At 45.3% G+C, this 27,495-nt stretch overlaps 1 protein-coding gene across 1 annotated transcript in view; it reads left to right on the top strand.

Annotated features, from left to right (window-relative positions):
- Positions 1-21,457, top strand: part of LOC139266803 (cytosolic 5'-nucleotidase 1A-like) — a 217,127-nt gene extending 195,670 nt beyond the window's left edge. Inside the window, exon 6 of the mRNA XM_070884394.1 lies at positions 21,112-21,457. Coding sequence (XP_070740495.1) covers positions 21,112-21,411 — 300 coding nt within the window. The 3' untranslated portion in view covers positions 21,412-21,457. The remainder of the gene's footprint in view (positions 1-21,111) is intronic.
- Positions 21,458-27,495: the final 6,038 nt, after the last annotated feature.

Below are 27,495 nucleotides of genomic sequence, written 5' to 3'. Positions count from 1 at the left end.
CTGCCTCGGCTGCAGTGCAAGAATTTTTGCCGACCGACTTGCCAATCGGCCGGTAAAATACTGGCCCTGAGTTCGGCCGGGCCACTAACGGGCAGCCTCGCACCCCCTCTTGGGTGCCAAGCTGCTGGCCCGGCCGAAACCCTCCCTGGTGGCCCAGTGGCCAAAGTTAAAAAATGATCGCATCTCTCCCCTTTAACGGAGGGGAGAGAGCGTGGTGACGCACACGTGCTCTGATATCACCATTATCATCATCATTGGCAGTCCCTCGGAATCGAGGAAGATTTGCTTCCACTCCCAAAGTGAGTTCTTTGATGGCTGAACAGTCCGATACAAGAGCCACAGACCCTGTTACAGGTGGGATAGACATTCGTCGAGGGAAGGGGTCGGTGGGGTTGGTTTGCCACGTGCTCCTTCCACTGCCTGTGCTTGGCCTCTTCATGCTCTTTGCATTGAGACTAGAAGAGCTCAACGCCCTCCCGGATGGACTTTCTCCACCTCGGGCAGTCCGCGGCCAGGGTCTCCCAGGTGTCAGTGGTGATGTCGCGCTTTACCAGCGAGGCTTTGACGGTGTCCTTATAATGTTTCCGCTGTCCTCCTTTAGCTCGTTTATTATGAAGGAGCTCCGCATAAAGCATTTGCTTAGACATCGTTGGTGATATATCTCCAGCGACTTGAGGTGCCTTCTATACATCGTCCATGCCTCAGATCCATACAGGAGGGCAGGTTGTAGACCATGAGTTTGGTGGTAGATTTGAGGGCCTGGTCTTCAAACACTCTTTTCCTCAGACGGCCGAAGGCTGCCCTGGTGCACTTGAGGCGATGCTGAATCTCCGCATCAATGTCTGCCTTTGTTGATAAGAGGCTCCCAAGATATGGGAAATGGTCCATGTTGTCCAGGGCCGTGCGGTGATTGGAGGGAGGTGCTGTGCGGCGGTGACAGGCTGCTGGAGGATCTTTGTCTTACGGATGTTAAGCGTAAGGGCCATGCTTTCATATGCCTCAGTGAATAATTGACTATATCCTGGAGTTCAGCCTCAGAATGTGCACAGACGCAGGCGTCGTCCGCATATTGCAGCTCAATGACAGAGTTTGGGGTGATCTTGGACCTGGCCTGGAGGCGGTGTAGGTTAAACAGCTTCCCACTGGTTCTGTAGTTTAATTCCACTCTAGCGGGGAGCTTGTTGATTGGCAGTGAGGAAGATTGAGAAGAGGGTTGGACCGATAACACAGCCCTGTTTGACCCCGGTCCGGACGTGGATTGGGTCTGTAATGGGTCCATTGGTAAGGATCTCGGCCTGCATGTCATTGTGAAGCAGACGAAGGATGTTGACAAACTTTTGGGGGCATCCGAAACGGAGGAGTACGCTCCATAAACCCTCACAGTTGACAGTGTAAAGGCCTTTGTAAGATCGAAAAAGGCCATGTATAAGGGCTGGCGCAGCTCCCTGCATTTTTCCTGCAGCTGGCGTGCTGCAAAGATCATGAATGTTGTGCCCCGCAGTGGACAAAATCTGCATTGTGATTCCTAGAGCAGCTTCTCGGCCACAGGGAGAAGACGATTGAAGAGAACTCGAGCGACAACATTCCCAGTGGCTGAAAGCAGGGAAATTCCCCTGTCGTTGCCGCAGTCGGACTTGTCTCCCTTTTTAAAAATGGTCACAATCACTGCATCTCTCAGATCTCCCTCCAGATGAGAGAGATGAGGTCAGGTATCCACGCTAACAGCGCCTCTCCATCATGTTTTAGCACCTCAGCAGGAATTCCATCCATGTGGTGACACACACACGCTCTGATGTCACCATGCTGATTGACAGAGGCAGGCGGGCCTTCCGACCCATTTTCAGCCAGTCAGCCTGGCTTTGAATCGAAGGCCCACTCCAATTATGATCCATTTCCTGTCGGACTTTGATAAAAAATTCAAAGTCCTGAAAATGAATCTACTCACCTCACCAAGAGTTCCAGCGGTGAGTAACAGCTAAAAACTCATAGATCTGCCAGCTTTCTGGTGCACCTGAATTTTGGCCCCAAAGACTCACAGCACAGAAGGAGGCCATTTACCCCATTGTCCCTGTGCTGGCTCTTTCAAAGAGCCAGCCAATTAGTCCCACTCCCTGCTCTTTCCCCATATCCCTGCAAATTTCACCTTTTCAAGTATATTTCCAATTCTCTTTTGAAAGTCCATTGAATCTGCTTCCATTACCCTTTCAGGCAGTACATTCCAGACTGTAACAATTCGCTGCATTAAAAAAATTCTCCTTTCCCATCTGGATTTTTTGCCAATTACCTTAAATCTGTATACTATGAGTTTCTCCCTATCTATATCAAAACCCCATATAATTTTGAACTTCTCCCCTTAACCTCTGTTCTAAGGAGATCAATCCCAGCTTCTCTAGTCTCTCTACATAACTGAAGTTCCTCATCCCTGATACCATTCTGGTTAATGCACCCTCTCCAAGCCCTTGAGATGCTTCCTAAAGTGTGGTGCCCAGAATTGGTCACAATACTCCAGCTGAGGCCTAACCAGAGATTTATAAATGTTTACCATAACTTCCTTGCTTTTGTACTCTGTGCCTCTATTTATAAGTTCAAGGATCCCAGATGCATTTTTAACAGCCAACAACTTATCCTGCCACCTTCAAAGATTTTTGTACATATACCCCCAGGTCTCCCTGTTCCTGCACCTTGTTTAAAATTGTACCATTTAACTTATATTGCCTCTCCTCATTTTTCCTGCATTGAATTTCATCTGCCGTATGTCTGCCCATTTCACTAATCTGCCTTTGACTCTTGAAGTCTGCTACTATCCTCCTCATTAGATATATTACTTTTGGAAAATAATTTTGCGGTACAATATATGAGTAATTTGGAGCAACTGTACAAACATAAAAACATAGAAACATAAAAAATAGGTGCAGGAGAAGGCCATTCGGCTCTTCGAGCCTGCACCGCCATTCAATAAGATCATGGCTGATCATTCCCACAGCACCCCTTTCCTGCTTTCTCTCCATAACACTTGATCCCTTTAGCCGTAAGGGCCATATCTAACTCCCTCTTGAATATATCCAATGAACTGGCATCAACAACTCTCTGCAGCAGGGAATTCCACAGGTTAACAACTCTCTGAGTGAAGACGTTTCTCCTCATCTCAGTCCTAAATGGCCTACCCCTTATCCTAAGACTATGTCCTCTGGTTCTGGACTTCCCCAACATTGGAAACATTCTTCCCGCATCTAACCTGTCCAGTCCTATCAGAATCTTATACGTTTCTATGAGATCCCCTCTCATCCTTCTAAACTCCAGTGAATAAGGGCCCAGTTGATCCAGTCTCTCCTCATATGACAGTCCAGCCATCCCTGGAATCAGTCTGGTGAACCTTCGCTGCACTCCCTCAATAGCAAGAACGTCCTTCCTCAGATTAGGAGACCAAAACTGAACAGAGTATTCCAGGTGAGGCCTCATTAAGGCCCTGTACAACTGCAGTAAGACCTCCCTGCTCCTATACTCAAATCCCCTAGCTATGAAGGCCAACATACCAATTGCCTTCTTCACCGCCTGCTGTATCTGCATGCCAACTTTCAATGACTGATGAACCATGACACCCAGGTCTCGTTGCACCTCCCCTTTCCCTAATCTGCCACCATTCAGATAATATTCTGCCTTCGTGTTTTTGCCCCCAAAATAGATAACCTCACATTTATCTACATTATACGGCATCTGCCATGCATTTGCCCACACACCTAACCTGTCCAAGTCACCCTGCAGCCTCTTAGTATCCTCCTCACAGCTCACACTGCCACCCAGTTTAGTATCATCTGCAAACTTGGAGATATTACACTCAATTCCTTCATCTAAATCGTTAATATATATTGTAAAGAGCTGGGGTCCCAGCATTGAGCCCTGCGGCACTCCACTAGTCACTGCCTGCCATTCTGAAAAGGACCTGTTTATCCCGACTCTCTGCTTCCTGTCTGCCAACGAGTTCTCTATCCACGTGAATATATTACCCCCAATACCATGTGCTTTGATTTTGCACACTAATCTCTTGTGTGGGACCTTGTCAGAAGCCTTTTGAAAGTCCAAATAAACCACATCCACTGGTTCTCCCTTGTCCATTCTGCTAGTTACATCCTCAAAAAATTCCAGAAGATTCGTCAAGCATGATTTCCCTTTCATAACTCCATGCTGACTTGGACCGATCCTGTCACTGCTTTCCAAATGTGCTGCTATTTCATCCTTAATGATTGATTCCAACATTTTCCCCACTACTGATTTCAGGCTAACCGGTCTATAATTACCCGTTTTCTCTCCTTAACTTTTTAAAAAATGGTGTTACATTAGCTACCCTCCAGTCCATAGGAACTGATCCAGAGTCGATACACTGTTGGAAAATGATCACCAATGCATCCAATATTTCTAGGGCCACTTCCTTAAGTACTCTGGGATGCAGACTATTAGGCCCCGGGGATTTATCGGCCTTCAATCCCATCAATTTCCTTAACACAATTTCCCGCCTAATAAGGATATCCTTCAGTTCCTCCTTCTCACGAGATCCACTGTCCCCTAGTACATTCGGAAAGCTATTTGTGTCTTCCTTCGTGAAGACAGAACCAAAGTATTTGTTCAATTGGTCTGCCATTTCTTTGTTCCCCATTATAAATTCACCTGAATCCGACTGCAAGGGACCTACATTTGTCTTCACTAATCTTTTTCTCTTCACATATTTATAAAAGCTATTGCAGTCAATTTTTATGTTCCCTGCAAGCTTCCTCTCGTACTCTATTTTCCCCTCTTAATTAAACCCTTTGTCCTCCTCTGTTGAATTCTAAATTTCTCCCAGTCCTCAGGTTTGTTGCTTTTTCTAGCCAATTTGTATGTCTCTTCCTTGGTTTTAACACTATCCTTAATTTCCCTTGTTAGCCACAGTTGAGCAACCTTCCCCATTTTAGTTTTACTCCAGACAGGGATGTACAATTGCTGAAGTTCATCCATGTGATCATTAAATGTTTGCCATTGCTTATCCACCGTCAACACTTTAAGTATCCTTTACCAATCTATTCTAGCCGATTCATGCCTCATACCGTCGAAGTTACCTTTCCTTAAGTTCAGGACCTTAGTTTCCGAATTAACTGTGTCACTCTTCATCTTAACAAAGAATTCTACCATATTATGATCACTCTTCCCCAATCTCGCACAACAAGATTGCTAATTATTCCTTTCTCATTACACATCACCCAGTCTAGGAAGGCCAGCTCTCTAGTTGGTTCCTCAACATATTGATCTAGAAAACCATCCCTAATACATTCCAGGAAATCCTCCTCCCCGCATTGCTACAAGTTTGGTTAGCCCAGTCAATATGTAGATTAAAGTCACCCATGATAACTGCTGTACCTTTATTGCATGCATCCCTAATTTCTTGTTTGATGCTGTCCCCAACCTCATACTACTGTTTGGTGGTCTATACACAACTCCCACTAGCATTTTCTGCCCTTTGGTATTCTGCAGCTCCACCATACTGATTCTACATCGTCCAAGCTAATGTCCCTCCTTACTATTGCATTAATTTCCTCTTTAACCAGCAACGCCACCCCGCCTCCTTTTCCTCTCTGCCTATCGTTCCTAAATGTTGAATACTCCTGGATGTTGAGTTCCCAGCCTTGGTCACCCTGGAGGCATGTCTCCGTGATGCCAATTACATCATACCCGTTAACTGCTGTCTGCGCAGTTAATTCGTCCAACTTATTCCGAATACTCCTCGCATTGAGGCACAGAGCCTTCAGGCTTGTCTTTTTAGAATTTTGCTGTACTGTGGCCCTTTTTGTTTTTTGCCTTGGGTTTCTCTGCCCTCCACTTTTAATATTCTCCTTTCTATCTTTTGCTTCTGCCTACATTTTATTTCCCTCTGTGTCCCTGCATAGGTTCCCATCCCCCGCCTTGTTAGTTTAACTCCTCCCCAACAGCACTAGCAAACACTCCCCCTAGGATATTGGTTCCAATTCTGCCCAGGTGCAGACCATCCGGTTTGTACTGGTCCCACCTCCCCCAGAACCGGTTTCAATGTCCCAGGAATTTGAATCCCTCCCTTTTGCACCACTCCTCAAGCCACGTATTAATCTGAGCTATCCTGCAATTCCTACTCTGACAAGCACGTGGCACTGGTAGCAATCCTGTGATTACTACTTTTGAGGTCCTACTTTTTAATTTAGTTTCTAGTTCCCTAAATTCATTTTGTAGGACCTCATCCCGTTTTTTAGCTATATCATTGGTACCTATATGCACCACGACAATGGGCTGTTCACCCTCCCTTTTCAGAATGCCCTGCACCTGCTCTGAGTCATGCTTGACCCTTGCACCAGGGAGGCAACATACTATCCTGGAGTCTCGGTTGCGGCCGCAGAAACGCCTATCTATTCCCCTTACAATCGAATCCCCTATCACTATAGCTCTCCCACTCTTTTCCCTGCCCTCCTGTGCAGCAGAGCCACCCACGGTGCCATGAATTTGGCTGCTGCTGCTCCCCCATGATGAGTCATCCCCCTCAACAGTACCCAACGCAGTGTATCTGTTTTGCAGGAGGATGACCGCAGGGGACCCCTGCACTACTTTCCTTGCACTGCTCTTCCTGTTGGTCACCCATTTACTATCTGGCTGTGTACCATTTACCTGCGGTAAGATCAACTCGCTAAATATGCTATTCACGTCATTCTCAGCATCGTGGGTGCTCCAGAGTTCATCCACCCGCAGCTCCAGTGTTGCAATGCGGTCCGTCAGGAGCTGCAGGCGGATACACTTCCCGAACACGTAGTTGTAGCGTCCCTGACTTCCCACATAGTACAGGAGGAGCATAACATGTGTCCGAGCTGTCCTGCCTTGACTTAACCCCTAGATAAACTTAATTTTGTAACAACAATGCTAAATGTTACTTACTGATAAAGATCATGGCTGATCATTCCGCTCAGTACTCCTTTCCTGCCTTCTCTCCTTATCCCTTGATCACTTTAGCCATAAGGGCCATATCTAACTCCCTCTTGAACATATCTAATGAACTGGCATCAACAACTCTCTGCGGTAGAGAATTCCACAGGTTAACAACTCTCTGAGTGAAGAAGTTTCTCCTCATCTCGGTCGTAAATGGCTTACCCCTTATCCTTAGACTGTGACCCCTGGTTCTGAACTTCCCCAACATCGGGATCATTCTTCCTGCATTTAACCTGTCCAGTCACGTCAAAATTTTATATGTTTCTATGAGATCCCCTCTCATTCCTCTAAGCGCCAGTGAATACAGGCCCAGTCGATCCAGTCTCTCCTCATAAGTCAGTCCTGCCATCCCGGGAATCAGTCTGGTGAACCTTCGCTGCACTCCCTCAATAGCAAGAAAGTGCTTCCTCAGATTAGGAGACCAAAACTGAACACAATATTACAGGTGAGGCCTCACCAAGGCCCTGTACAACTACATTAAGACCTCTCTGCTCCTATACTCAAATCCCCTAGCTATGAAGGCCAATATGCCATTTGCCTTCTTCACCGCATGCTGTACCTGCATGCCAACTTTCAATGACTGATGTACCATGACATCCAGGTCTCGTTGCACCTCCCCTTTTCCTAATCTGCCGCCATTCAGATAATATTCTGCCTTCATGTTTTTGCCACCAAAATGGATAACCTCACATTTGTCCACATTATACTGCATCTGCCATGCATTTGCCCATTCACCTAACCTGTCCAATCACCCTGTAGCCTCTTAGGATCCTCCTCGCAGCTCACACCACCACCCAACTTAGTGTCGTCTGCAAACTTGGAGATATTACACTCAATTCCTTCATCTAAATCATTGATGTATATTGTAAATAGCTGGGGTGCCAGCACTGAGCCCTGAGGCACCCCATTAGTCACTGCCTGCCATTCTGAGAAGGACACATTTATCTCTACTCTCTGCTTGCTGTCTGCCAACAGTTCTGTATCCACATCAATACATTACCCCCAATACGATGTGCTTTAATTTTGCACACTAATCTCTTGTGTGGGACCTTGTCAGAAGCCTTTTGAAAGTCCAAATAAACCACATCCACTGGTTCTCCCTTGTCCACTCTACTAGTTACATCCTCAAAAAATTCTAGAAGGTTTGTCAAGCATGATTTCCCTTTCATAAATCCATGCTGACTTGGACTGATCCTGTCACTGCTTTCCAAATACGTTGCTATTTCATCCTTAATAATTGATTCCAACATTTTCACCACTACTAATGTCAGGCTAAACGGTCTAAAATTCCCCGTTTTCTCTCCCCCTCCTTTTTTTAAAAGTACAGGCCAACGTCAAAAATCCGGAGTTCCGGAATCAGGAATGTTCTGGAATCCGGACTCTGGACCGATCGGTGGTAGGGTCATCCCGAATCCGTGAAATGTTCCGGAATCCGGACCCGCCGTCTCTGCTGACTTCGAGGCCCCAACATTGCCCGACCTTGGGCCTCACCACCGCTGCCCTTGCCTCGCCGCCGCTCGCCACGCCCCACTCGCTGCCGCTGCCCTTACTTCGGGGCCTTTTCACCGGCCCGCCCCAACACCTCCTCTGCAATGGGACCCACCGGCCCAAATACCTTCTCCATGGCGGGACCCCGCTCGAACAGCTCCTCCATGGCGGGACCCCGCTCAAACAACTCCTCCTTGGCGGGGCCCCGCCCAAGCAGCTCCTCTTTGGCGGGGCCCGCCCGAATAGCTCCTCCATGGCGGTACCCTGCTCAAACAGTTCCTCCATGGCGGTACCCCGCACAAACAGCTATTCCTTGGGGGGGCCCGCCCGAACAGCTCCTCCATGGAGGGACCCCGCCTAAACAGTTCCTCCTTGGTGGGGCCCGCCCGAACAGCTCCTTCGTGGCGGGACCCCGCCCAAACAGACCCTTCTTGGTGGGGCCCGCCTGAACAGCTCCACCATGGCAGGGCCGGCGGCCCGAACACCTCCTTGGTGGGCCCGAATAGCTCCTCGGTGGGGATCCCCCCTTTCTTATATTCCGAAATCTGGAAATACCTGAACCTGTCTTTAGGTATTTCCGGATTTGTGATGTCAGAAAGACGATCGAAAGTCCAGAAAAGCCCGAAGTCCAGAACGACTTCAGTCCAAGGGGTTCCTGATTCTCGACCCTGCACCTGTAGCTTGTTTGGGAGGAAAATAGTGACTTAGCTCTCCAGCACTGGGGTTTTCCTCGTATTATTTCTAGAATCTGTTGTAGACTAATTGATCGAGATTGATTGCTATGATTAGTTAACAACTCCATTACCATCGTATCGTGGAACCACTAGGATGGTGGAAGGCGAACTAGATGGATCCTGTTTTTTTGTAGTCTTGCAATTCCAATGTTCTTATGAAAGCAGTTCCACTGTTCCTGATCATGATAGACAGGGCTGCTTGTTCTATACTTCATCGGTCAAGAATGTTTGTACATTTCACACACCTAGCCTGCCATTCACTAATTAACTTTTCAAAGACCAATACAATAATTTCTAAATACAACTGGGTTACCATGTCCTCTTCTTCTGCTTGTTCTTTTTAATTTTGACCCTAATTCACCCTATTTCCTTCTCCGCTGTTCCCTCTGTTTCTTTCCCTCACCTTTTCTTTCAGAAGTTAAGTAGATAGACCATTGAGTGTGACGTTGATGGGATCCCAGATGCAACATTGACATCGCTGAGCCATTATCAATTCGTATTTCTAACAATTTGCAGCGCAAACATAATGCAATCTAAAGGGTGAGGTAAAAAGTTCAATTAATGTCGCTTGCCACAAAATGCACCATTCCAGCAATTTCTGGCCCACTAAATTGCCTGTACAGCAATATGCAGAGCAATAAAAAGGTTGATGTCAAAACATGCGAGACACCATCAGGGCATGAAATAAAACAGATGAGTTTTACAGCGCAAGTAGCTCAATATCAAACTGACACTTTAGTATAGTACTGAAGGAATGCTGCACTATTGAAGATGCCTTCTTTCGGATGAGACATTAAATTGACGTCTGCTCCCTCAGGTGAATGTAAAAGAACCCATGGCACTATTTGAAGAAGAGCAGGGGAGTTCACCCCAGTGCCCTGGTCAATATTTATTACTCAACCAACATCAATCACTAAATCAGATTATCTGGTCATTATCTCGTTGCTGTTTGTGGGGTTTCGTTATGCGCAAATTATCTGCCGTCTTTCCTACATTACAACAGTAACTACACTTACAAAGTACTCGACTGGCTGTAAAGTTCTTTCTTCTAATGTTAGGAAAGTATTTGTGGGGCACTTGGTGCACCAAAGTTCATGCCATGGCTCACGTGCAGCATGTTTAGTGCTCTCAGTGAGTAGTAATAATGGAAAACCATTCCATTCCCCAGCATTGACACATACAAAGTGATAAATGCATTTTCACCTAAGGGTTTAGGCATACACTGCGCATGCGCCTAAACCCGGCACTTGCAATCTGTAAAAAAATATTTTGACAGATCGCATGTATCCGAAGGAAAAGGGCCTACGTGGGCAGAGAGTTGGGCTATCAGCCCAACTCCTGCCTAGCGAATGTCCTTCAAATTCTTACGCTGGTAAAAGCAGGTGTAAGGCCTGCTTTTACCAGTGTAAGAGTTAAAAAATAGAAAAATAAAATGCTATCACTCATTTATATATTAAAAACCCTGTCCATTAAGGCAAGTTTATTTTTAGCTCTGTTAAAACATATTAAAAAAAATACATGTTTGCATAAAATATTTAATTAAATTGCATTTTAATTCATTTTAAATATGTAATGTGGTTTTTTAAATTTCTTTTCAGTGTTTGTGTGTTTTTGGGGGTATTCTCATTCATACTAATGTGAGCTCCGTACATACGGAACTCACATTTGTATGAATTGGGAGCCCCCTACTCTGATAGGTTGGGCCGGCCCATGTAATCCCAGATATCCGTATGAAACCCGTACGATCCTGGGATACATGGGCCGCTATGCTGGCCTTCACGTATAGCCCAGGACCGTAAGTTGCCAAACCTCCGGGACCACCAGATACTTTTGTAGAAATGATATGCGAGTGGAGGCATACGTCTGCGGGAAGCCTCCGACTGCGATTTTTGGGCCAATAAGTGACTGAACTTAAAAGTAATTCAAAAGTTCTGAAATGTTTTGGGATGTTCTGCGGATATGCTGAGGTGTTATAATAATGCATTTTTTATCCTTAGTCATCATCAGCCCTTGGTTTTGGTTCAAGACCAAACATTAAAAAAAATTGTGATTTTGGCGCCAAATTTCAATGGCGTGTGTAAGGCAGGATTCCAGCGGACAGGACACAGTAATGCCAGGTCTTTGCTCCAAGGAGGAGGCTGCAGAACTTTCCTATGGGGCAGCACCAGACAGAAATAACTTCTGCCCCTTGGAAGCTGGCCTTGTAAAAGGAGATGCAGCATCACCTGCCAGAGTTCCCATTGTCTTCCCAGCCCCGAACAAACTGGATGCCAATAAGATACCAGCATTGAATTCATTTTAGAGATGTCTGTGGGGTGTTTCCTGATAGGAGTCCAGAAGATACATTCATAAATTCCTTGTTGTGCAAGCAGAGCAGTATTGATATATAATCAGTAAAAGGCACACATTCACAGTGACAAACATATGCCCAGCTTGCAGTCCATCTTTTTAATGGCTTTCAGTAAGATTGTGTTGCAGTGCTTCAATATGTGAAGACCTTTGAAGATGTCAGTGTGCCTAGGATTTCAGTTGTAAGTTGTAGGAATATGGGTGTATGGGTATGTATGGTAAGCAGTGAAAGGGTTGTAAGAATTGTGAGGCTTTGGCAGAGGCCAGCAACAAATGTGCACTGTTTGATAGGAAATATTTTACGGCATGCATGCTTGGGCCATCTAATGGTAAATGGATTTATTGAGTATTTTGCATTGGCAGCTTCCTTATGATGGCATTTTCTTCCAGGTCCTGAAGATAGTATGCCCTCTCTTGCCAGGCGTGCAAAACTCCTGACTTCTATGATGGGTCCTCTGGAGTGGCAAAAAGAGCAACTCCCCTTGCACTCACCTTCACTTTGACAGTCCTCAAATAGGAAGTTTAAGTCCTGTGCTATTCCATTACATGCCCATAGATTCCATTTCCTACTTCCACGTTTGTCTTGTCAGCCACAGGCTTCTTTCAACTACTTCCTTTTCCCCATATGCCCTTTGGAAAGGCTGGAACATCCTTTTAATAATGGCCTTTAGTAAAGCTGCAACATAATGTTAATGTCCTTACAGCTTTTGGGAGACTGAATAATAATTTTGTTCCCACATGCAGTTTAAGTGGACACATCCCTTTAATTCTGGCTTCCAACACTTTAAGGACTGATGCAGCATGAGATATCCCCTCCAGAACCAGTGAACTTAAGGTGACAGGCCTGATTTGGAAGATTTGGCCATTCCTATTTGTGTGTGAAAATCTTGCAGTGCTCCTCTCCCATTGTCTCTGGACTGGAAAATAGGCCATCTAAAGCTAATATTTGTGCTGAGCCTGAATATTACGATTACAACCCACTAATACACCATTATTGTCCTCACAGACCCACACAATGTAGTTGATTCTTAACTGCCCTATGAAATGCCTAGCAAGCCACTCAGTTCTACCAAACTGGTACAAAGAAGTATACCAAGAATAAAACCGGATGGACCACCCGGCATCGACCTGGACACTGGCTTTGGACACGACAAAGGCACGCTCAACCCAGTCAGCCCTGCAAAGTTCTCCTCACTGACATCTGGGGACTTGCCAAAATTGGGAGAGCTGTCCCACAGACTAGTCAAGCAACAGCCCGACATAGTCGTACTCACAGAATCATACCTTTCAGCCAACATCTCAGAATCATCTGTCACCATCCCTGGGTATGTCCTGTGCCACTGACAAGACAGACCCACCAGAGGGGGCAGCACAGTGGCATACAGTCAGAAGGGGGTGACCCTGGAGTCCTCAACATTGACTCTGGACCCCATGAAGTTTCATGGCATCAGGTCAAACATGAGCAAGGAAACCTCCTGCTGATTACCACCAATCACCCTCCCACAGCTGATGAATCAGTATTCCTCCATGTTGCGGCAGGTGGTGAGAGAATCAACACGAGGGAAAAACCTGCTTAACCTCGTCCTCACCAATCTACCAAGACAGTATTAGACATAAAAGGACATACTATAGGAGAACAACCCCAGCTTCTCTAGTCTATCGGTGTAACTGAAGTCCCTCATCCCTGGAATCATTCTCGTAAATCTTTTCTGTACCATTTTTAAGGCCTTCACATTCTTCCTAAAGTGCGGTGCCTAGAATTGGACAGAATACTTCAGTTGAGGCCAAACCGGTCTTCTATAAAGGTTCATGATAACTTACTTGCTTTTGTACTCTGTGGGCCTGAAATCAGTGAAACCCAAGGCCCGCCCAAGTGCTACCCAGGGAACCGCCGAGAGACTGGGCGGTACTTTGCCAGGAAGATTCCACTAAAAGTGGTGGCAGTACCGCCCCGCAGCAAAATAACGGCTTACGCCATCAATCAGGGCAGCAGCGGGTGGAAGCTTTCAATTTCGGCGGCAAAGGTTCTTACCGCCCAAGTGCCGCCGAGGATGGAGTCAGGCCCAGGGAGGATGGAAGACCTGAAAATAAAAATCATCACAAAGAAAAAAAAACACCAGAACACCTTCAGGGGACCCCATCCAGATAAGTCGCTGTAATAAATTTTTTAAAAAGATGCTCACTAACCTTTTATTGCAGCTCTTCGTACTTACCGTCGGGGTTAGACCAGCCTCCACGCAGCGTTCCTTCCCACTGTTGGCGCCGACTCTCGCTGACTCCCGCCTGCACCAATCTGGCAGCTCAGCAGGCGGGAGGTCACTGAAGCTACTTGGCCAGCAGCAGCTATCAGCGGGCGGTTCCCGGCGGTACTCCCCTCCCGCCCACTCCAACCCAAGTGGAAACTGACACAGAGGGGAGACCGGAGGCAAAACTCGGCAGCAGTCGGTGGCAGTGGGTGGCATTGGGTGGTAGGCCACCAATATCGGAGCCTATGCCTCTATTTATGTAACCCAGTATCCCGCATGCTTTTTTGCTTTCTCAACCTGCCCTGCCACTTTCAATGCAAATATACCCCCAGAACTCTCTGTTCATGCACCCCCTTTAGGATTGTACCCTTTAGTTTATATTGCCTCTTCTCATTCTTCCTACCAAAATGCATCATTTTGCACTTTTCTGTGTTAAATTTAATCTGCCATGTGTCTGCCCATTCTACCAGCCTGTCTATGTCCTCTTGAAGTCTATCACTGTCCTCCTTACTGTTCATTATACTTCCAAGTTTTGTGTCTTCTGAAAATTTTGAAATTGTGCCCTGTACACCTAAGTCCAAGTCCTTAATATATATCAAGAAATGCAGTGGTCCCAGTGCCGACCCCTGGGGAACACCACTGTATACCTTCCCTCAGTCCAATAAACAACCGTTCACCACTCCGCTCTGTTTCCTGTCATTTAGCCAATTTCGTATCCATGCTGCCACTGTCCCCTTTATTCCATGGGCTTCAACTTTGCTGGTAAGCCTATTATGTGGCACTTTATCAAATGCTTTTTGGAAGTCCGTGTACACCACATCAACCGCATTGCCCTCATCAACCCTCTCTGTTACCGCATCAAAAAACTCAATCAGGTTAGATAAATACGATTTGCCTTTAAGTAATCCATGCTGGCTTTTCTTAATTAATCCACACTTTTCCAAGTGATTGTGCCGGATTATCATTTCTAAAGGCTTCCCCACTACCGAGATTAAACTGGCTGGCCTGTATTCGCTGGGTTTTTCCTTACACCCTTTTTTGAACAAGAGTGTAACATTTGCAATTGTCCACGCTGCTTATTGGCTGCACACCTGTTTGGTGATGGGGGGTGGAAATCAGACATCACTGATGCCACTTAAAAGCAGCCTGTACCTCTTAAAGAAGAGATCCACTGTGGGTGCAGGCAGCAGGATTTGCTGGAAACAAGGAGACATGCTGCAGAAAGGGCAGCCATATTCTCTGACGTAGCTTTCACGGTTCTTGTGGAGGCGGTTGACTGGAGGAGGAAAATCCTGTACCCCCAATGGGCAGATAGCCCTCCAGACAAACTGAAGACAGTGGGTCAAGGTGGCTGAAAGCCAGGAATTTAGCTCCTTGGGCCTGGCTGAAATACCTAAAGAATGACCTCTCCAGGATTGTCAAGGTAAGAATCCTAGATCCCAGCTTAACTACTCTCTGCTTACACTTGCACCACCTGCAGTCTCACTACTTGCAATACTCCACCCCTGCTTCCCTCCACTCTCCTACAATCACTGTACCACACTTCACTCCACCTCCTATTACTCACACACTCTGCACCTCCTACTCTCAGCACTATTCCAACCCTCACTCCCCCACACCTCACAGCTTGTACACAATAACTGCACTATTTGACCTCACAGGCACATTCTCAAGACAGCTCACAAGGCTAACACTAACAAACTCCCTTATTTCTTGCAGGACAGGGTCACGCATAACGTGAGAGAGTAGACAGCAACCGGAGGAGGCCGAAGCCACTGACACATCCTATCCCCATTGGAAGAGTGGGTCCTGGACCTGACAGGCAGCGGGCGAGTTATGGCCATGGCAAGTGGAAATGCTGCAGGAGACATGCTGAACAGTTTCTTCACACCTTACCCTCTTTTTCCCTTCTCACTTCTACCTCACCCTACACAACCCTGCATGGCAAACCGCAGTTACTCTCATTGCTCTCTACTTACTCTTGACACTAAAAGCTAACCCATGTCTGTCTATCTCTTTCATTTCAGGTACAGAAAATGTCGAGGCTCCTGTGGCATTTGAGGAAGAGTATGGCAGCCTTCTTGAAGATGCAGTGTCACTCAACCTGACTCTAGCAAGCTCTCGCTCAGAGACTGGAACTACATGTACTTTTGAGGCTAGGCCAGATGAGGGGTCTTCAAATGGTGAATCAACTGGCATAAGTGTGCAGGAGCTAGGACAGGTGGATAGGATGCCAGAGAAGCCAGCTTGCCACAAGGCAAGATCGTGTCCTAGCCCTGCTGCAGAAAACCCAGGTGTTGACTTTGAGGACCCAGTCTATCAAATAAAGCTGACAGTCATTCACCAGGAAATGCTAATTTCACTGGACAGCCTGCCAGTATGTTTCAGCGCAATGTCTCAGAGCTTAGAGGCCATGCTGTCAACCATGGAGCGAGTGCTCAGCTCCAAAAACATGACAATGGGACCCACCACAACAGGGGCTCTGGTGACAGCTATGACATTGTCCATGGCAGCTCATACTGCTGCCATGGAAGCTCTCAGATGACTGTGATCTTAGCCTGTGACCTGCCGGTCTGAATAAAATAGAGGTGAGACAGAAGACTGGTACAGGATGAAGGCATCCAGGCTGCTGCCAGGAAATCTGTATTATGCGTTGCCTGTGGTCGCAAACAAGCTGCATGTTGAAAGACTGGTATCTCTATCTATTGAGGAAGAGGGGTGTACACAGGGCAAAGTGAGGGCAGTCCATGATCCCTTGAAATGTGTATGAATCTCTCTCGTCCTATTTCACTTAGCCCGTGAGTATTTTGCATCTGTTTTCACAAAAGAGAAAGGCGATGCAAACATCGCAATCAGGGAGAAGGAAATATAGTGAGAGAGGAAGTATTAAGGGGTTTAGCAGCTTTGAAAGTGGATAAATCCCAGGCTCGGATGAAATGAGATCAGCCATGATCTTATTAAATGGCAGAGCAGCCCCAGGTGCCAAATGGCCTACTCCTGCTCCTATTTCTAATTTCTTAAATGTATCCCAGGCTGTTAAGAGAAACAAAAGAAGAAATAACAGAGGCTCTGACCATCATTTTTCAATCCTTTCTAGCTATAGTTGTGGTGCCGCAGGACTGAAGGACTGCTAATGTTGTACCTTTGTTTAAAAAGGGAAAAAGGGATAGATCGCATAATTGCAGGCCAGTCAGCCTAACCTTGGTGGTGGGAAAATGATTGGAAAAAATTATGAGGGACAGGATAAACTTCATTTAGAAAGATATTGTTAATCAAGTGCAGTCTGCGTGGATTTGTTAAGGGAAGGTCATGAATGACTAACTTGATTGAATTTTTTGAGGAGGTAATACGGAGATTCAATGAGGACAGTGCGTTTGAGGTAATGTATATGGATTTTAGCAAGGCCTACATGGTAGACTGGTCATGAAGGTAAAGGCCCATGGGATCCAGGGCAAAGTGGCAAGTTGGATCCAAAATTGGCTCAGAGGCAAGAAGCAAAGGGTAATGGTTGATGGGTGGTTCTGTAACTGGAAGGCTGATTCCATTGGGGTTCTGCAGGTCTCAGTACCAGGTCCCTTGCTTTTTGTGGTATATATCAATGAGTTAGACTTGAATGTAGGGTGTATGATTAAGAAGTTTGCAGATGATACTAAAATTGGCTCTGTGGTTGATAATGAAGAAGAAAGCTGTAGATTACAGGAAGATATCAATGAACTGGTCAAGTGGGCAGAACAGTGGCAAATGGAATTCAATCTGGTAAGTGTGAGGTAATGCATTTGGGGAGGGCTAACAAGGCAAGGGAATCATCATCATCATAGGCAGTCCCTCGGAATCGAGGAAGACTTGCTTCCATTCTTAGCATGAGTTCTTAGGTGGCTGTACAGTCCAATATGAGAACCACAGTCTCTGTCACAGGTGGGACAGGTAGTCGTTGAGGGAAAGGGTGGGCTGGGAGCCTGGTTTAATACACGTTAAATGGTAGGACACTGAGCAGTGTAGAGGAACAAAGGGATCTTGGAATGCAGGTCCACAGATCCCTGAAGATAGCAGGCCAGGTAGATAAGGTGGTTAAGAAGGTATACGCAATACTTGCCTTTATTAGCTGAGACATAGAATACAACAGCAGGTAGGTTATGCTTGAACTGTATAAAACACTAGTTAGGCCACAGCTAGAGTACTGCGTGCAGTTCTAGTCACTGCATTACAGGAAAGATGTGATTGCACTAGAGAGGGTACAGAGCAGATTTACGAGGATGTTGCCTAGACTGGAATATATTAGCACTGAGCTAAGATTGGATAGGCTATGTTTGTTTTCTTTGGAACAGGGGAGGCTGAGGGGAGACTTTATTGAGGTGTATAAAATTATGAGAGGCCTAGATAGAGTGAATAGGACATACCTATTTCCCTTAGCAGAGGGGTCAACAACCAGGGGGCATAGATTCAAAGTAATTGATAGAAGGTTTAGAAGGGTTTTGAGGGGAAATTTCTTTACCCAGAGGGTGGTGGGTGTCTGGAACTCACTGCCTGAAAGGGTGGAAGAGGCCGAAACCCTCACCACATTAAAAAAAATACCATAACCTACAGGGCTATGGACCAAGAGCTGTAAAGTGTGATTAGGCTGGATAGCTCTTTGCTGGCCGGCGTGGACACGATGGGCTGAAATGGCCTCCTTCCGTGCTGCAAATTTCCATGATTCTATATTTCTATGAGGAGGGAGATGTAGATGTTCTCCCTGGAGTACCTCCTTGAACAATAAACTTGGAGTATTGTTGATGTCTGGAATGACCACGGGGAGTAAAATGTAGGAGCTATGATGGCCTTGACAACCAGCAGCAGTGCTGTCCATGTCCTGGTGTAGGGCTCCAGTTAGCAGGTGAGAGAGCTCCATTACAGCCTGCTTATTGAAGCACAGGCATCTCGCACATTGCTGCTCAGTCAGGTTGATAAGGGAGAAATGCTCTCTGAACACCCGCTGTGAGTAGGGCCTCCTGTGCAGTGCCCTTCTCCAGCATCTTCTCCCAGCTACTCCTGCTTGCTCCAGTCTTCTTGAATGCTTGCCTTCATCTTCCATTCCCAAAGGCAGGCCTATGTTTTCAAGGCAGACTAGCAGTCCAGCACCAGTGAAAGGTTGTTCCCAGAGCTCACAAGTCAATTGTGGAATGGAGAAAATAGCCCCCAAAAAAGCCGAGACATTGACCAGCCACCTAATAATACATACCAGCAACTTACCTGTATAGAGAGTACAAGCCCTTAAAATAGCCCTCCTACAGATTCTTTCTTGACTTTTAGCGCCATGATTTGCTGGTCGAGTTTATCACATGGCAAGGCAGGTGCTGAGGCAGGCCAATTTTCCAAAAGGGTCCTACAACAAGCGTAGGACCATTATTTTAATATAATGCAGCTTTTTGAATATTTCTGTTGCACGTCCTGAATGTTTGGGTGGGGCGACCAATCCACTTCTAGCCCGGTATGGGTGCACAACATCGCCCGTCATTTTGGATCCTTTAGATTCACCTTTTATGCCTAAATAACGGTCGTAGCGAGATCCAATTTCTGGGCCATTATTTCTGTGGCTGTGTGCTGCTAAAAATGCCTTCTGAACTATTAGCTTTATTTACCTTTAGATAGCTGATACTGTCATTCGGAAGTCGGGATGGGGGTCCCTAGGATTATGCCAGTATATCGTAGGAGTCCACTGGACTGTGTCAATATATGCAGGAGGCCTGCCATACAAAAAAACACATTTAAAAGTCACTGCCTTGCCACTAGCTGGTGTAGCTAAACACTATCTACAACAGTAGACTGTGAGCATAATGCCTTTGTGTTGTGTGCCATTTCCATTTTTGATCTTGGAGGATCGAAGGTGTCACCAACAGAATTCCTTGTATGCAATTTGGAAGAGAACTATACTAAATATTCAACTGAAAAATAATTGTTGAAAAATGGTTATAATATATAGATGATCAAACACTGAGTAATTTAGATAATGGTGAAATAGTTTCAGTTGTTTATATTTAGATGTTTTAGCTCACAAATAAAAAGTAATGCACTATTGAAAAAAAGGGCCAATATTTCCGAGCCCCATTCCACCTGCATGAGGGCAGCAGAGTGGACAAAAGTGACCAAGAATTGGATGCCCACCAGGGCTGAAAGGAGAGCATGAAAACTGGTGCTGGCAAGTTGCTTGCTAACTAGCGTGGGATTAATTTGTCGACATTGCCCAATCCCTTAATGAAAGGACCAATTTTTCTCATTCTGCCAGTATTCGGATAAAGTATACAGACCTGGATGTCCAGGTGGGCTCCCACTTCCGCCGCTCCAATGAGGCTGGCCAGTGAAGAGCGTTGGGCCAAAGAATTTCCTCGTGTAGGAATTCTTTCTCCTTGGCCGGCACAATCGGGACCATGGTTGGGCCAAGCGGAAGTTCTGCCTTACCCTCTCCAAGCCTCTGCTCAATTTATTACTGCGTAGGATTGCAAATGGAGCCTGATATCTCTGGGTCTTGTCACAATTCCTGCATCGGTTGGGTCTCCTGCACTTGACTTCCACCTCAGAACTCTCATTGGGACCACAGAATTTCAGCCCTTTTGTATCTTCACAAGCCCAGTTTCAGAACATTCATGTGTAACAAGTAACTTTGTCGAAGATTTGTGTTTGTGTAAAATTTTCAAAGGTTGAAGATATGTGGCTGCAAAAGTCCAAAGAATATAGTAAATACATTACTTAAAATAAAAATAAGACTTGCTACTTATAGCTCTATGCCCAGTGCCATTTCTTTTGCTGTAAATGCCAGAAAATATTCTGAACATTCTGCAGAAAATGGATGCCACAGAATTGATGTAGATATGTTAAAATGGAAATGAAAGAGTCCAAGTTGTCGACAATGCAACAGGGATTTAGAGGCCTTTCTCCAACATGGGTCTGGAGGTTCTTTCACACTCAGCTCCTATTCTCAATCAGAGGAGCTCTAGTGGAGGTGCTATGTGGAGGCGAGGTGCTTGCCCACAAGGAAAAGGAAATATTTTGTAGTGAGACAGTCTGGGCTCTTACTACACAACTATTAAAAACTAGTTCAGATTGGCATTGAGAGAAGCCCTGAAGAACCCTCTCGGGAATTGTGACTGGGGAAATGATGTGTGGCTTAGCAATACCCAAAAGGGGAGACAAAATATAGAAACTAAAAGATGGACAGCCTGTGGGGTTGGTTATCTAAATTGACAGAGTATAAAGTTAGCAACACTTGAAGTATATGATCAGATTTTGGAAAATATTGCACGCAAATTGTTTCTGAAGTTGTAATTCACCTGTTTCACAAATAGGGCCCCCTCGTAGGATTTCTGGAAGCACTTGGAAAACTCCAGAAAAAGTTCTATGCCAAAAATGAACGTTTGGATTGCCCAATCCGAGTATACTTGATCATAAAAAAGGGTGGTTCAGCTGCTGGAGTAAAAGCTTTGAAGACAATTCGTACCTGGGGGCTGGATGTTGACGAGGCATTCATCCTTTCTGACTTATCAGCAACGATACTTTTAGACCAAATACGCCCGCATATTTACTTTGACGAACTGACACTCCAGCCATCTAGCGAGGCAGCCATCGCACAATGCAAGACGCGTTAATGGGATGGATGATTCTTTTAAAAATCATTGCTGTAGTTTTTAAGAATACCAACTGTACACTGCAAGGAAAATTAAAGCTACATTACTGGAAGATTCTAAATCTATGTGTTTTATTATAAATTAAATCAGGCTATAGCAGAATCCTTCAATCACCCTAAAGACTAGCAAGTAACAAATATTTGTTTAGGAGGATGTCACCTTGTATAACTACTAGCATTACTTTTATTTAAATATCATTTTATCAGTGTGTTTACGTTTCTCATTTGCTGAGTGGTTACTCTTAAAGTGTAAGGAGAATCTTATTTTCACCATTATGTAGGAGGTTTTGATGTAAGTTATGCCACTGTTTCTGAAATGATTGGAAAAGTTATTATTATACAAAATGCATTGCAATATACAATATCCAGTGCACCAACGCAGCCTTTGGCTGCCTGAGGAAGAGAGTATTCAAAGACCAGGCCCTCAAATCTGGCACCAAGCTCATGGTCTATAGGGTTGTAGTAATACCCGCCCTCCTGTATGGCTCAGAGACGTGGACCATAAATCGCTCGAGAAGTACCACCAACGATGTCTCCGCAAGATCCTGCAAATCCCCTGAGAGGACAGGCGCACCAATGTCAGTGTTCTCGCTCAGGCCAACATCCCCCGCATCAAAGCACTGACCACACTCGACCAGCTCCGTTGGGCGGGCCACATTGTTCGCATGCCTGACACGAGACTCCCAAAGCAAGCGTTCTACTCGGAACTCCTACACGGCAGGCGGGCCCCAGGTGGGCAGAGGAAACGTTTCAAGGATACCCTCAAAGCCTCCTTGATACAATGCAATATCCCCACCGACACCTGGGAGTCCCTGGCCAAAGACCGCCCGAAGTATGAGGAAGAGTACCCAGGAGGGCGCTGAGCACCTCGAGTCTCGTCGCCGAGAGCATGCAGAAAACAAGCGCAGGCAGCAGAAGGAACGTGCGGCAAACCAGACTCCCCACCCACCCTTTCCTTCAACGACTGTCTGTCCCACCTATGAACTCACTTTTAGATTGGAAGCAAGTTTTCCTCGATTTCGAGGGACTGACTGATGATTGCTTAAATTAAACTTACTGTAACAGTTTCTCAAATATCAATGTTTATTGTTTGCTTTTATGGGTTATTTTTAGTGTTCAGTGGGAGTTTGTATATGTCAGATATGAGGAGGGAAGTTTATTAAGGTGCCGTTCGAATCTGAAAGCAAATTAAATTAATCTTCTAAGATATCATCACCTATTCACCCGACATGTAGTAAATGATATTCTTTCCAACTGTAGAATGACATAGTTACAATTGTAAGTATGTAAAAACTGAGGAGACACTTAACTAAGATGTACATTGTAAATTTGGTCCCTTTGCACGCTGATCTCGCCGTGGCCAAGTTCATAGAATCATAGAATAAAATCATAGAATGGTTACAGCACAGAAGGAGACCACTCGGCCCGTCGAGCCCATGCCATCTGTCTGCAAGAGCATTTCAGCTAGTCCCACTCCCTGCCCTTTACCCGTGGCCCTGCAATTTTTTTCCTTCAAGTACTTAACCAATTCCCTTTCAAAAGCCATGATTGACTCTGCTTTCACCACTCTCTCAGGGAGTGCATTCCAGATCCTAACCACTCACTGCATAATTATTTTTTTCCTCCTGTTGCCTTTGGTTCTTCTGCCAATCACCTTTAATCTGTGTCCTCTGGTTCTCAACCCTTCCGCAAATGAGAACAGTTTATCTCTTTCTACTCTGTCTGGACCCCTCATGATTTTGAACACCTCTATCAAATCTCCTCTCAACCTTCTCTGCTCTGAGGAGAAAAACCCCAGCTTCTCCAGTCTATCCGCGTAATTGACATCCCTCATCCCTGGAACCATTTTTGTCAATCTTTTCTGCACCTTCTCCAAGGCCTTCACATCCTTCCTAAAGTGCGGTGGTTAGAATTGGACATTATACTCCAGTTGAGGTTGGACAAGCATTCATAAAGGTTCATCATAACTTCCTTGCTCTTGTACTCAATGCCTCAATTTATGAAGCCCAGCATTCCATATGATTTTTTAACCGCATGCCCCGCCACCTTCATCAGTTTGAGCTGTTCATGCAGCCTCTTTAGAATTATATCCTTTAGTTTATATTACCTCTCCTCATTCTTCATACCAAACTATATCACTTTGCACTTTTCTGCATTAAATTTAATCTGCCACGTGTCGATCCATTCCACCAGCCTGTCTATGTTCTCTTGAAGTCTATCACTATCCTCCTCACCGTTCACTATACTTCCAAGTTTTGTGTTTTCTGCAAATTTTGAAATTATGCCCTGTACACCCAAGTCCAAGTCACTGATATATATCAAGAAAAGCAGTGGTCCTAGTACCGACCTCTGGGGAACACCACTGTATACCTTCCTTCAGTTCGAAAAACAACCATTCACCACTACTCTCTGTTTCCTGTCACTTAGCCAATTTCATATCTATGCTGCCACTGTCCCTTTTATTCCATGGGCTTCATCTTTGCTTGAAAGCCTATTATGTGGCACTTTATCAAATGCTTTTTGGAAGTCCATGTACACCACATCAACTGCATTGCCCTCATCAACCCTCTCTGTTACCGCATCAAAAAACTCAATCAGGTTAGATAAATACGATTTGCCTTTAAGTAATCCATGCTGGCCTTTCTTAATTAATACACATTTTTCCAAGTGACTGTCCCGGATTATCATTTCTAAAAGTTTCCCCAATACCGAGATTGAACTATAGTTGCTGGGTTTCTTCTTACACCCTTTTTTGAACAAGGGTGTAACATTTGCAATTGTCCAGTCCCCTGGCACCACCCCCATCAAAGGAAGATTGGAAGACTATGGTCAGTACCTCTGTAATTTCCACCTTTACTTCCCCCAGCATCCTAGGATGCATCCCATCCAGTCCTGGTGACTTATCTACTTTAAGTACAGCCAGCTTTTCTAGTAACTCCTGTTTATCAATTTTTATCCCATCCACTATCTCAACTACCTCCTATTCCACTATGACTTTGGCAATATCTTCTTCCTTGTTAAAGACAGATGCAAAGTATTCATTTCGTACATCAACCATGTCCTCTGCCTCCATGCATAGGTCTCCATTTTGCTCCTTAATCGGCCCCACCCTTCCTCTTCCTACCCATTTACTATTTATAACCCTTTGGAAGATTTTTGGATTCCCTTTTATGTTAGCTGCCAATCTATTCTCATACTCTCTCTTTGCTCCTCTTATTTCCTATTTTGCTTCCTCTCTGAACTTTCTATATTCAGCCTGATTCTAACATATTCTCAACTTGACATCTATCAAACGCCCACTTTTTCTGCTTCATATTACTCTCAATTTCTTTCATCGTCCAAGGTTGCCCTACCTATCCCACCCATAGAAATGTACTTCGACAGTACCCGAACCTTTTTCACTTTAAAGGCAGCCCATTTTTCAATTACAGTTTTGCCCGTCAATCTTTGATTCCAACTTATTTTAGCCGGATCCGTTCTCACCCACTGAAATTGGCCTTCCTCCCATTAAGTATTTTTACTCTAGATTGCTTCCTGTTCTTTTCCATAACTAATTTAAACCTTATGATACTATGAACATTATTCCCTAAATGTTCCCCTATGGAGACTCACTCCACTTGGCCCACCTCATTCTCCAGAATCAGATCCAGCAATGCCTCCTTCCTCAATGGGCTGGAAACATACTGATCATACAGAATTTCTGAAGTGTGTTCTCCTGAACACATTTTAGAAATTCTTCCCCCTCCCTGCCCTTTACACTATTACGATCACAGCCTACATTAGGATAATTGAAGTCCCCCATTATTTCTATGCTGTAGTTATTGCACTTCTCTGTAATTTGCTCCTCTATGTTCTTCCCACTTGTTGGTTGCCTATAGAATACATCGAGTAGTGTAATGGCACCTCTATTGTTTCTTATCTCTAACTAAACAGATTCTGTCCTTGACCCCTTCAGGACATCCTCTCCAGCACTGTAATATTCTCCTTAATCACTACTGCCACCCCAATTCCTTTCTCTCCTTCCCCATCTTTCTTGAACACCTTATATCCAGGAATATTTAGTATCCAATCCTGCCCTTTTTTGAGCCAAGTCTCCGTTATCGCCACAACATCATATTCCCCTGTGGCTATTTGCGCCTGCAGCTCACCAACCTTATTTACCACACTTTGCGCTTACACACATGCACTGTAAAGCTATCTTAGACCTTCTTGTATTCTCTCTTAATCTGACCCTAGCTAATACTGTACTATTTCTTACTCTAGTGCAGGGGTGAGCAATTATTTGGTCTGGACAGCCACTTAACAAGTTTTAGTGCGCTGTTAAGGGCCATGGACCAATGTTGCCCCTAAGGCATGTGGCTGCACAGTCGCAAAACAATCACGCGTTCCGCGCAGGCCGCTCCCCAGCTCCTGCCGCTGGAAGAAATACTACGCATGCGTGGCTGCAAATTTAACGGCATTGTGCATGAGAAAAGATTAGAGGGAACATTGCATAAACATAAACATTGCATAAAGATAAATTCAGATGTAGTCAGATGCTATCTTATATACACAATATGTATTCGATACTGCTTAGAAATGACAAATGAGAAGTGAAAGTGGATAGACGAATGTGCAGCTTGAGCTCTGGCACGCGTTCTATTTCTGTCCTATCCAGCGGGCCAGATAGAATGACTTGGCAGGCCGGATGTGGCCCATGGCCCTATTTTGCCCACCACTACTCTAGTGCTGTCAGTCTCTCCTAAATCTTGTTTCTCCTATCTAATGCTATATCCTGGTGCCCATCGCCCTGCCAACATTTCCTGGATATCTAATTAGAACATGCCACAGGGAATTAAACGACCAATCAGAAGCAGTGTAGCCAAGGGCCAGTGTTTGCTCGTGGCTTAATCTAGGAGAGTACATTCGAAATATAAGAAATTATTTGAGATGATTGAGACTGAAGCTCTCAAATCTCCATTCCATGTAATATTTTCCAGATGGACTCTATATGCAAAATGTTATAATGTGTGAAAACTGATAACAAACCAGATAGGTTTCACCAAATATACAACATCGGTATTTAAAGTTTAAACAGCGATAAAGAAGCATTTTACCAAAACACAGCTTCTTCGTATGCCTGTATGCATATTATATTAGTTTCAGAGCCAGTTATGAATTAACCAGCTGTTGACTGTCCTCTACCCCTTCCCTTCCTGAATATTATACAAGAATAAAATAATTGTTATTCTGCAATAAAATTAATTGAAGAACAAAGGAAAGTACTTCTTTTCTGTTGCAGTGAAGCATAAAATCAGGATAACAACCTTCACCCACCTAATGCCATCTTTTAGAATTACAAATTTAGCAGTGAAATGTCAGAAAAACCTTGACTGAATTACCAATCCATGAGTATAAATCAGAGGCTACTCATATTTTAAACACCATTGCATTTGAATTGTACTTCGTAACTCACAGGTAAGGGGTGTAAAGTACAGCCGAAATTCCCCTGTTCTGTGCCTCCCGTTAGCACCTCCAGGGGGTGCAAAACAGTTTTCTCTTAGCAGGCGGTGCTACCGGCTCCCGTGAAATTGCGTGGGCATTAGCAGAGGCGGGAACATGGTAGGAGCCACTGCACCTCCGGCGATGATATAATCGCTGTGCACGCCGACCCCTTTTTGCCCCACATTGGAAATTGTCTAGTGCCCCACGAAGCTGACACAGGCGATGACCCATCGTGGGACGAACCTTAAAGGGGAGGTGCGCTGCGCCACACGTCACCATCTTTGTTTTCTTCCCCCCATACCAGTCGGGCTGTTCATTCCTTTCTCGGGGTCCGGGCCACCATCGTGCAGCCCAGCACTCTATCTCGGTGCCGGGCTAAGGCCACGGCAATCCTTAGCCCTGGTGGCTCAATGGAGGTCTTCAAATGGCCTGCAGAGTTTGCAGTGTCCCTCCCCTTTAACGCAAGGTGTGGGACATTGAAATGCATCAGCGCTACATGGAGAAGCCGCATAACGCTCCAGAACCCGCCCGCATAGCTGCACCGAACCCGCCCCAAAGGGAC

Source organism: Pristiophorus japonicus, chromosome 7 (assembly GCF_044704955.1).
Source record: "Pristiophorus japonicus isolate sPriJap1 chromosome 7, sPriJap1.hap1, whole genome shotgun sequence".
In the NCBI taxonomy this organism is placed as follows: Eukaryota; Metazoa; Chordata; class Chondrichthyes; family Pristiophoridae; genus Pristiophorus; species Pristiophorus japonicus.
The sequence above is the reverse complement of the archived record's forward strand: the minus strand, read 5'-3'. Positions and strand labels throughout refer to the sequence as shown.